Genomic DNA, 12,324 nt, shown 5'->3' with positions numbered 1-12,324 from the left:
TGAGGTATTTAGCTATTGTTGTTTAAATCACACTATAACATGTGACTTAGAAATGACAATGCATATATATAAACACTTAAAATGATGATATCAAATATCCCCAATTACAATTAGTAATATACCAACATGTAGTAGAATAACAAGATATTTAAGACGTAGAATAGGCCTACGGCGTACTGCCCATACAGGCGATATGACGGCATGCCATCCACGGTCTTCTTGAAATGGTGGGGGGTTCCGTTATGGTAGCTCGACGTCCCGGACAATGCCAAAGTAGTAAACAACATTACTATCCGGTAGCAAATGGCGGTGACTACTACTACTAGCAGTTGCAGTATGCCCAATGTGCATTGCATCTTTTGACACAGCTTGTCTCTCTTACATTGAACGCAATTTACATAGTACCATGTTTCTAACTTTCTGTAATCGATGCTGCTGTCAGGTATAATGAAATCTGTCATGTCTGGATGCTGAACAGTTAGATATTGAAATTGTACCACTGCAAAATCACCTCCACCTCAAATCCCACAAGGCTGCAGCAAACTTTTGGTGCCTTGTTGACACGGAAAAGTACAGTGGTGAATGCGCAGCAGCTATGAATGTTGCAAGCGTGTTTGGTTCAACTTATCGTTGTGTATCAGCCTTTGCGGACACGACATTCATCAAATAACAAACACAGAACACTGAACACGCCTCACTAATGCACATCTGGAACACTCCCTCAGAGTTGCAGTACAAGAGTACAGCGCACTAGTTGATAGCATGCAATGCCAGGCCTCCCACTGACTGGTTTAGAAACAGATAGCACGATGTCCAGTCGAACGTGTGACGTGATATATTTTCAAATCTGAGCTTACAGTTGTTAAATAATTTATATATAAACACGGTGCGAAGTAATTCGTGATTTCTTAAAAAGTCTTGGTGGCTAGCTGGTTGAAATGAGATGTTTTGATTTGAAAGAATCTCTTAAAAGTCTTACCGCTATGCGATACCTGCCCAATGCTATGAATATCAAAGCGGAAATTGTGTCTGACACGGGTGGTAGCCCGTCGCTTCAATCAGTACCCAAAAGTAGCCCTTGGTTGCAAAAAGGTTGGTGACCCCTGTCCTAGACAAATGAGACAAACGATACCAACGTAAAATGCACGAACATAACAATATTCGCGAGCAGATTTCGCTTTCATCGCAAAAGAAACGCAACGTCTACTTGCTGACAATTTTATCGAGCCAAGTAATTCGCCTTGGAAAGCTCAGGTACTCGTTGTCAAAAACGAGCACTCTACCAAACTACGAATGGTCATTGATTACAGCAGGACAATTAACCGTTTCACTCAACTGGACGCTTATCCTCTGTCACGCATCGAGGATATTTTTAATAAGCTTACTCAGTATAAGGTATTCACAACAGTTGACCTGAAATCGGCCTATCATCAACTCGAACTGGATCCGCGTGACCGAGAATTTACTGCCTGCCAGTCAGGAAGCGAGTTGTTTCGGTGGTCTGCGATTTCTTTTTGGTCTGAGAAATGTTGTACCTGAGTTTCAACGAACAATCGATTACACCTGAAAGGCTGTTTTCCGTATCTGGAGGATATCACGATCGCTGGGGTGGATTCGGGCTGATCACAATTTCAAGGCCTTCATGAAAGCTGCTTCACACGCCAATCTTATCTATCAACGAAGCTAAGACGCAACTTGCCAAGTCCGAAATAGCGATTCTCGGGTACAAGGTCGGACACCACCAGTCTGTTCAGCCTGATCATGAGAAAGTGAAACCACTCCTAAATCTGCCATATCCGGCATCTAAACGGCAGTTGAAGAGGATGATAGAGTTGTTCGCCTACTACGGTAGATGGATCACATATTAATCGACTAAAATCGGACCGCTGTTCAAAGCCACGATTCCTTTAGACAACGATTCTCGCAAAGCAATTGGATCTCATTAAACAAAACCTGGCCAACGCCGCGTTACGACCCATCAATGAATCTATGCTCTTCACAGTAAAAACTGACGACATTCGGCTGTCGAAAAGGAAGCATATGCTGTGGCCAAATTGCTATGGAAGTGGAGGCATTTGCTCCCCGGGCGGCATTTTACATTGGTCACTGACCAGAAAAGTGTCTACTCCATGTTCGACAATCGACACACCAGCAAAATCAAAAGCGACAAAATCGCTCGTTGGCGATTGGAGCTAATGACCTTCAGCTATACTGTCATTCATCGGCCCGGCGTGCGAAATGTCGGCCCGACGTTCTGACGCGCCTTTTGAGGATACATGTGAAAACATCAATTGCGCGATCTGCACATTTCACTCTGTCACCCCGGCATGACTCGCATGTCTCACTTCGTACGAGACAAGAATTTGACATTCTCTATGAGTTTATGTCATAGAAACGTACCATGACTTCACAGTGCAGGTAGTGTCAGCAAATCAGCCCTTCGAACGTCTCAGCCTCGCATTCGCGCTAGTGCGGAGCATGGACCGGGGCCGGATTGGATATCCGGCCGGATTTTTTCAATTTTGTCCGGACCGGGTCGGAGCCGGATCAGTACTTTTTCTGTTACGGCCGGAGCCGGATCACTACTTTTTTGATACGCCAGAATCTTTATGGATAAGCATGACTTTTATAACTAAATAACTACCAATCTGCAACACGCAAGTAACCGCCAAGCCAGTGCGAAGATAAAAAAGGCACATTTATAAATTCACGGAACCCCGTACCGTGTAGGGCCGGATTTCCGGCCGGACTTTTTTATTTTTGGCCGGAGCCGGATTGGAGCCGGATCAGTACTTTTCCTGATACGGCCGGAGCCGGATTGAACAACCGGATTGGAGTCGGGCCAGAAAATTTGTCGATCCGCTCCGCACTAGCTCGCGCAATCCCTAATGCATAGGTCTTCCTCCATGAAGTGCTATTACCATCGCCAAAGCCATATCAGCTAGTGAGGAATAGTGATGCTGGGCACCTGAGCATAGCTTATTTTGAACAAAGAACTAGGGATGGTGTGAACCTCTGAAAGGTTCGGGTTCGTGTGAACGCGAACCTTTTTGAAAGGTTCTGTGTGAACACGAACGTGAACCTCGTGACGTCTTATTGCTAATTCCAACCACATCTTTCAATGAAGTGATAGCCTATATTAATGTACACGATACCTAGCGAAGACTCAGGCCACATAATGTCACATTGCTGAAGTACATATTGGCGTTTTAAACGTCGCTAACTGTATCAACCGCGGTTATGAAGGCATATGATAATCTCATAAAATCAATACATTCCGTCGCTTTGCCAACAATTTCGACGAGGACTTACCAGGGAATATAAGCTTACGCCTTAACGGTCTTTGACAGACCGGACAATATGTTCGGAGTCTGAGTATTGCTACATTGATATTGAGCAGAGTGTAAAACGGGTTTCTATACTCGCTACCGATACCATAAACAACAAGTTATATAGCAGTAGCCAGCACCTTAATCGCACGGATTTGGTTTTAATGATACAGTAAGGATATGAAGACAAGATTGACCCAGTACGCCCGCTCGATTTTTTACATCAGAAAACGATATCAATGTCATTGATTGGTTGAGTAAGCATCATTCGCTGACTACGTACATCGCTCGTGATGTTGTGTTGTTGCGGGTCAAGCTCACAGCAGAGAGTCACTAAATATTTACAAACGGAAAGCTGGATATTTCGAGAAATTTTTTGCAACAATAAAGCAAGTAAAACTTTTAATGTTGTCAAGGTTCATGCTCATTTAGTGTTGATTTTTTATGCTGCCAGCGCCATGCATAGAGTGACCCGCAGTTGAAATGCAATATATTTTAACCAAAGATCTTATAGTGAAGTCCAAATTACTATTTACCAAAAAGGTTCACAGTGCAGAACCTACCAAGGTTCTGTTGTGAACGCGAACCTCTAAATTTCCGAGGTTCACACACAGAACGCGAACGTGAACCTCGCGTTCACACCATCCCTACAAAGAACAACAACATTTTCAACCACAATCAATTTCAGCAATTCAAAATGCTTTACTAAACGTTCTTCAATATACAATTGAATAGTATATTCATATTTGATTGAACCCGAATATTTTCGGCTGACACCAGAATGAAATTTCGAATACGAGAACGTTCAATGTACTATTTTTAGATGGTACACGAGCTCATTTAGTTGACACAGCCTTGGCTGGTGTATTTTGACAAAAGTCGAGTACAAGGCACACACATGAAAGTGTGAACGCTCTCATATTCTAAATTTCATGCTGGTGACGTCATATTTTGTGATACGATTGTTGATGTACGATGTTCTTTTCCATTCTCTACTAGTCGCTGACGATTACCCCTGACGAGTGCCAGCCGAAAATATTCGGGTTCATTTCAATATGAATGTGAATATACTGTTCACTTGTATATTGAAGTTCTGTACCTCCAAGGTGCTCTTTAAGCGTTCTTCATAAATCTTAAATCACATCGCGAGCCGTAAAACATGACATGGGCCGCACGTTGACGACTCCTGGCGTATAGGGTGGAAATCAGGTCATCGGTACTTTTCAGTACAAAATTCAACTCTCACTCCTATTCAACGTCATATAAATTAGCAAATTACATCAATCCTAATGGTGATATATCCCAAGGGTGTGGCGGGTTCTGTTTTCTTGTAACATCTTTCGGGGTAATATTAACTCTATTCACTAACAAAGCACTCGCCATCATCCGCATAAATGGTTCATATAATCAACATGGCTCAGTTGATAAAACAGTATAAACTCATACCCTTCCCTCCAATATTGGTTGTGTCTTTCAAAATGGCGTGGCAAAAGCATCAAAATATTCATCAGATGAAAGACAGGGTTTTATGAAGTGTCAATACATTAACGCCACGTCTGTCGTTCACCAAATAGTTAGTGTTGCAATAGATCGAATATAAAGTTTCATAATTTCATCAGATACAGATAGGTAAATAAATCATTTGATGAAAAACGAAATATTCGTGTTATCTCACTGTCCCGGATAATTCAAGTTACGGTATTGCGGATTATAATCAGCGACTTCCAACTCTTTAGACATACGACATTTTATAAAGCTTTTCGTTAGCAATATTGGTGTCCGATCAATACCGAGAAAACCAATACCGAGAATGCCATTACCGAGAATGGACACCACCGAGAATGGACATTACCGAGAATGGAAACCACAGAGAATGGACATCACCGAGAATGCAATATATGCAATGCAGGCATGTTATGCATATATGCACATGCCGTGTGAGTGCATCACGGCGTTGCCACATTCGGTATCGATGCTCAGGTATAAATTTCTCGACAACGTCAGTCCCAGTAAGCTATATTCTTGACATTGGCCATTCTCGGTAATGTTCATTGGCCGGATACCCTTAAAACAGGCGTGCGACTCATCGCAGTTTATTGCTGATATCGGAAATATCACCTGCTGATTTCTCAACAGGCTCACATCTATGTTGTTGGAGTTTTTTAAATTCGTTCTTACGTCACTCTTTCCCGTTATCTTATCAACGATGGATGGATGGATAAGGTCAAGTGTGCTATATAATGTCATGCATGGTATTATTTTCATCCAAATACCTGCCTTCAAACGTTTCAATCGTTCAATTGGCGTGTTTCGAAAATTATATCGCCATACAATCGCAAGTTTCTGCAGGATGATATTGTTTGCTTTTACCTGTATTGCTAGCATGCTTAGCGCCGTAGGCCAAACTACCTCACAAACGATGGTTTAAGCATGTTTACAGGGAATACATATAGGCTAGTCGATGTTTATCGGGTGTTTGGCATATCCCTGACTCATAATCTCACACAGAAGAGACGGATACTTGTTCGAGTAGTGCGTTACTATATTCATGTGCTACATTACTAAGTTTGATTAATAATACTGGTCGTCACGCCCGCCGCAGTATACCTATCAGCGTTGAGACAGCATATAATTACCGCGAGTTACTAATGCGATCCGTCAGGGGTCACGTAGCATATCATGGGGATAACACGACTCCCAATGCGCCACATCTTACTGATTCAAAAATAAGCGGATGGGATGATAGGATATTTTAAGGAGTCGCCCAGCGCGTCGGCGCAAGAACAGATTTCGAATGTTTATGGTAGCGATTACTAAACGGTAGCATCTGTAGGCCGGGTTTTTACAATTATTATACCTCTTACCGGGGCCTACGATACTTAAATACTTGAATATCGATACTTAAATATCGTAGGCCCCGCTCTTACCTTTTACATGGAATTTACGCTGCCATTTCTTACGCACAAGTTTCCATCAAGTCAATTGGGGTATTGAGATATACGACGTACATGAGATATGAACAAATAAATATGAACACGATATACGATTGTCATAGTTTCGCGAAAGTAATTTGTAGCAAGTCTGAATCCCTGGCTTTAAACAAAGATTAGATAATGACATCGTAGGATAAGGGCCATTCCACGAAACTTGCGTATAAGTGTTTATGGATCATTCGATTGCATGTTCCGCACCCATGCAGCTCGGACTCGATCATGCTCACAATCCGAACAGTGCGCTGTCCAAGAGGGAATATAATTCACAAAATGAATAACTACGTATGTACTCTCCGGTATGATGGATTTTGTATCAATGGTAATTGTCATGGGAGCTTCGCCAATGTCTGGTACTGGGAGTTAATAGAATGCGTATCGTATAGTCATCGGCTTCTTTGCTCGAACATAACACCGTTAATTCAGAAGCTCTTCGTTCGCCGGTTCATTGGCGTTCTGCAATGCCATAAGCAACGTAAACAGGAGATTCATTATCACGTCCGGCGATATTTTCGAGGATCTGGAATGAATCGAATGCACGAATACAAGGTGACTACAATTGCCGACGTTTTCCAAAGCTTACCGGACAGCTCGCATGCATTCTGGTGGCATTTCAACGAATCGGTTCCAATCACATTTTTTACATGATCCTGGTGGAGCCCCCGCGGACAGTATATTCGCGTCGCCAATGTCAACCCCTGCAAATTGTGTGGGATGTATTTAAAACGCAATGACATACAGCGATGTTGTGCTGCAACAGGCATCGAGGAATCTAGAACATATGAGATGGGCTAAAATATTCCCGAATTGTATTCTGGCCAGTAGGTATGGTGTGAACCTCTGAAAGGTTCAGGTTCGTGTGAACGCGAACCTGTTTAAAAGGTTCTGTGTGAACACGAACGTGAACCTCAAGACGTCACGTGACGTCATATTGCTAATTCCAACCCTATCTTTCAATGGAGTGATAGCCTATATTAATGTACACGATACCTAGCGACGACTTGGGCCACATAACAATTCTGAAATGCATGTTGGCGTTTTAAACGTCGCTAAATGTATCAACTGAGGCAATCAAAGGATATAATACTACCATAAAATCAATATCTTTTGTCGCTTTGCCAACAATTTCGACGAGGACTTACCAGGGAATATACGCTTAACCCATATCGGTCTAGGCCAAACCGGACAACGTATTCGGTAACCCATATCGGTCTAGGCCAAACCGGACAACGTATTCGGGGTCTGAGTATTGCTACATTGATATTGATCAGAGTGTAAAATGGTGTTCTATACTTGCTACCGATATTACCTCATTAAGAAGTTATCCAACAGTGGCCAACTCCTCAATCGCACGGATTTGGTTTTAATGATGCAGTAAAGATATGAAGTTCAGATGACCCGTACGCCTTCTTGAATTTTTACATCAGAAAACGATATCAATCTTATTGATTGGTTGAATAAGCATTAAGCATCCTTCGCTGACTATACGTATTTCGCTCGTGATGTTGTGTGATTGCGGGTCAAGCTCACAGCAGAGAGTCACTAAATATTCACAAACGGAAAACTGGATACTTCGAGCAAACTTTTGTAACAAAGCAAGTAAAACTTTTGAGATTGTCAAGGTGCATGCTCGTTTAGTGTTGATTTTTAATGCTGCCAGCGCCACGCACAGAGGGGCCCGCAGTTGAAATGCAATACATTTGAACCAATGATGTTATAATGAAGTGAAAATTGCAATATATGAAAAAGGTTCACAGTGCAGAACCTACCAAGGTTCTGTTGTGAACGCGAACCTCTAGATTTCCGAGGTTCACACACAGAACGCGAACGTGAACCTCACGTTCACACCATCCCTACTGGCCAGTGACGAATACAACATTGCATGATGCATCTGCGTGACGAACGCATGAGGGCTAATGGTTCTGCAAATACGGGTTATCTAATTCGGTCGTGATAAGGAAAGAAATTCAAAAAATACTCTAGGTACAAAGGTAAGTAATTAAAATACGGCGACGTGAGTAGTTATATAGATCGCTCGCGAACTAGCGTGGGGTTCTTATGGGTGCGCTGGTGATGTGCCTGGAAACTCGTGTTGGTGATGGTACCCTTTTGACCCCCCTTCCGCTCGTGATGTGCCATGTGTTCTTATGGGATCTCTGGTGATGGTACCCTTTCGGGTATAGGCTGCGTCGGTGATGTGCCATGAAAACTCGTGTTGGTGATGGTACCCTTTCAGACCCCCTATCGCTCGTGATGTGCCAATGGTTCTTAGGGGTTCTCTGGTGATGTGTCATTGGTTCTTATGGGATCTCTGGTGATGTGCCATTGGTTCTTATAGGATCTCTGGTGATGTGCCGTTGTTTCTTATGGTATCTCTGGTGATGTGTCATGTATTCTTACGGGATCTGTCGTGATTCGCGGTCGTGATTCGTACTTTCAGGCGTCTCTCGCGCGGTGTTGAATATGTACGAGTCACCAACAATAACCGCGCGGACGGAAACGTGGTTTGTTGTGAGGATTAAGCAGTGCGACCTATATTCCGAATGACCTGCGCGCTGAATTGTTTCACGACCAACCGCGTGCTACTATCGAATATTACACTAGACCAGTCAGTGCGAAATAGTTTGATCGTAAATTATGATATATGATGTCGTAGTTTAGTCGCGTCAAATGACCGATCGTGTTCTCTTTCCTCGCTATTGATTGCTACCTGAATAATACTTTCGGCTTATTCGCTGTTTCGCGCCTACAAAATAGTCTGCTGTTCACAGTCGTAACTTCATCGCGATAGCACAATTTTCACACCTCGATCAGTAGAACAACACTGCGCTAACCCAGTTGTCGAAACACATAGGTCATACATTTTACGTGAAATATTGTATTGTGGTATACAAATATGCAAACTATTCTTTCAATTCGACAAGTCTAGTTAACTGATCGATTTTCAATCTGCCGACACAGTTTTTAACACGAGTGAGTTGATATTTCTTCCCGGGTACGAGCGAGGCTTTGTTCCATTGATCCAAAACCACCTCGCCAGTATCATCCTTCAATGTAAAACTGTATAATTTCAACTCCTTTCCGGCACCAGAATTGACCATCTTCTCCTCTCGAGAAACACAAGTAACGGCGATCGAGACGTATTCATCTTTATTTCCGTATACCGATTCACAGGTCAATAATGGGTATTCTTCAGTCGTATGTCTCGATTTTCCATGTAGAGTTACTGACGAAGCCCGTCCCAGTAATACAGCAGGTTTTCCAGTAAATTTATCAATTTGAACCCAACCGGATTTGACCATGAGTTTTTTTCGTTTGGAGAATGCTTTCTCAATGACCCCGAACAATTCACGATTGAAACACGTGAAAGATATCTCTTCGTTATTGCCGTCGACGAATATACCTTTGAGATATTGACTAACGCTACCTCTTTTGGGTGATGAGACGAATTTGACGCCGACGTGAAAATTTGAAGTTGCTCCGACTTGCATAGTGTTGACGCTGTTCGATGTCATATCGTTTGATAAAGTGGGAGTCATCAGTGTAACTCACTACACAAATCAAGTTGAATCGTATTTGAATGTATTGATTCGACCCAACTCAAATCCTATTAACGCGATCTGTTGAATCGAACGTAACCTGAATATTACTGACGCCAACATTCACCCTCATCGGATCATTCACACATTCCACGCCGCTGTTTTAACACTTATAGAATCAATACCAACTATCTCTGACCCGATATTATTCAATCATTTTGGTAATTTACCAACTTTAAATCCATTCGCGGGATGTACTAAAGGTAAATCCAAATAATCCAGAATGAAATATTTGGACTTTGACATTGTGTGAATTGAAATAGGATTGACAAACATGACTACCAACTTTGATCCAGCTACATTTCAAACTCAAAAGAATTATTCACAACATTAACAATTGTTAAAAATCTAGTTTCACTTACTTGATTATATCATTACAACTCACAAATTTGAATTAATTCATCCTGGTTGTATTCGTATGCTCTATCTTTTTATTCAATTGTAAAGGTTGTTACTATTCTGAAGACAAAGTATTTACTAATCGGCGCATATACGATTTGACTTGGACATATTATATTTTGAGTATACGAGATTTGAATGTCTGAACAATAACTCGGCGCATATACGATTTGACTTGGACATATTATATTTTGAGTATACGAGATTTGAATGTCTGAACAATAACTGAGAATTAATTTATCACAAATAAATCCGTATATTACAGCGTAAAAGATATTGGGGTGTCAGCAACTCTGTACGGTCGTAGTTACAACCACATTAACTAATCTACCCAGGCAACTCGTCATGATCATTCCTGAAATCAACACAAACACGACCACTGACTTGAGTTAACCGCGAAACACCATCAAGTTTTAAATCCGCTTGCAGCTGACGGATTATTCGAATGCATCGATGGGGAATATTATTGAACTCGTCGGTATTGTTACTTCAACAAATTACACCGACTGCGAAAGTTAATATCGAATGGTAAGACTTGATCACATATTTGTTGATCACAGACATGACGAAAAAAAAACATTACCGAGATTTTATAAACTAGTCATATTACTCTACACATCTATCAATATCAAAATGCGAGTCATCCAATTTTTCTACTAAAGTAACATTGCACTTTCGGATTCGAATTCGGTATAGTCATACAAATTGTATTAAATCCAACATCAAAACAAAAGGAATTTTTTTTTTAGTTTATTGAAATCAAATCATTCGTCTTCAACTTGTGCTTTTCTAGATTACCCGCGACAATTCGTTTCGAGTGAGTTGTAACCAAAGTCAAGATATATTTGTGTCCACAGATATGGAAGATGAATATAGCTAACACAATCACGAATCGACGTTTCAGAGTATTTCACGGATGTAATAAACTTGTTAGTGTCACCTATCTAAAAGTACGCACGCGTTCGATTTCCATACCGACTGTTGCAATGTTTAGGATTCACTTACAATAACCACGGGTGAGTATTTAACATCAATGTCGTTACTGTCGGAATTTGCGACAGAGAATTGAAACATATGCACTTTACAGAGTGTGAAAAAATCACTTTGAGTATCGAGTACCGTTCGAAGCTAGCGATCAATTCTTAATCATTTCAGTAACTCCCCATTGTGCGTGCTAAATGTAAAATATCGCGAGGTTATGCACTCTAAGACTTTGATTATTGTAAAAGTAAATTGTGATATGTTTGTTAGATGCATCCAATTCAACTAGAAGTGTCTAGTATCCAACACTCGTAATATCAAAAAAGTACTTGCTACACTGTTATTTGCTAAACGTGTTTTGCATTGTTGTTCATTTCTAGTATTGATTGAAATTGTTTTTGAACCCTCAAATAATAATTCCCGACATGAAACTAACCCGCCGAAAGTCGTTACCATCACAAAGAAACAATTTGCACGATGTTTACTAAATGTATCCTATAGTTAGGTGTACTGGAATTATTTGTAAAACACACACACACACACACACACACACACACACACACACACACACACACACACACACACACACACACACACACACACACACACACACACACACACACACACACACACACACACACACACGATCAGAGAAATTGGAAATTTTTCCGTTGTCATTCGACAAAGTAAATGTCATCACAATACTCTGTCACTAAAAGACGTTACTTGGACGTGCTTGCATTCTAGACATAGTTCTGATTTACCCAACACAAGACCCAAGTACAACCCTAGTTTCAGCCGAACACAGATATCCAAAATATCACACACTTCGCTATTCCTAAAGCACAAACACACGATACAAAATAATACTTGTTGTGTTGTTGCGGCATCATCACTCAACAATATCACCCTCAATACAAATGATGTTTATGTGTAACATGCTATTGATTTGAACCACACCCACCTGACGGAAGAGGATTTACTCAATCTTTACAAAATGGATATTGACCAACAACACATCACCGG

At 41.3% G+C, this 12,324-nt stretch overlaps 1 protein-coding gene across 1 annotated transcript in view; it reads right to left on the bottom strand.

Annotated features, from left to right (window-relative positions):
• Nucleotides 1–6,254: 6,254 nt before the first annotated feature.
• LOC145442483 (multicopper oxidase CueO-like) overlaps nucleotides 6,255–12,324 on the bottom strand; it is a 38,734-nt gene continuing 32,664 nt past the window's right edge. Inside the window, exons 14-15 of the mRNA XM_080320402.1 lie at nucleotides 6,903–7,017; nucleotides 6,255–6,839 (exon numbers count right to left, since the gene is read on the bottom strand). Of these exons, the coding sequence (XP_080176528.1) occupies nucleotides 6,737–6,839; nucleotides 6,903–7,017 (218 nt within the window). The 3' untranslated portion in view covers nucleotides 6,255–6,736. The remainder of the gene's footprint in view (nucleotides 6,840–6,902; nucleotides 7,018–12,324) is intronic.

This window comes from Botryllus schlosseri, chromosome 7, assembly GCF_051294905.1.
Source record: "Botryllus schlosseri isolate E-star chromosome 7, Bs_hap1, whole genome shotgun sequence".
In the NCBI taxonomy this organism is placed as follows: domain Eukaryota; kingdom Metazoa; phylum Chordata; class Ascidiacea; order Stolidobranchia; family Styelidae; genus Botryllus; species Botryllus schlosseri.
The sequence above is the reverse complement of the archived record's forward strand: the minus strand, read 5'-3'. Positions and strand labels throughout refer to the sequence as shown.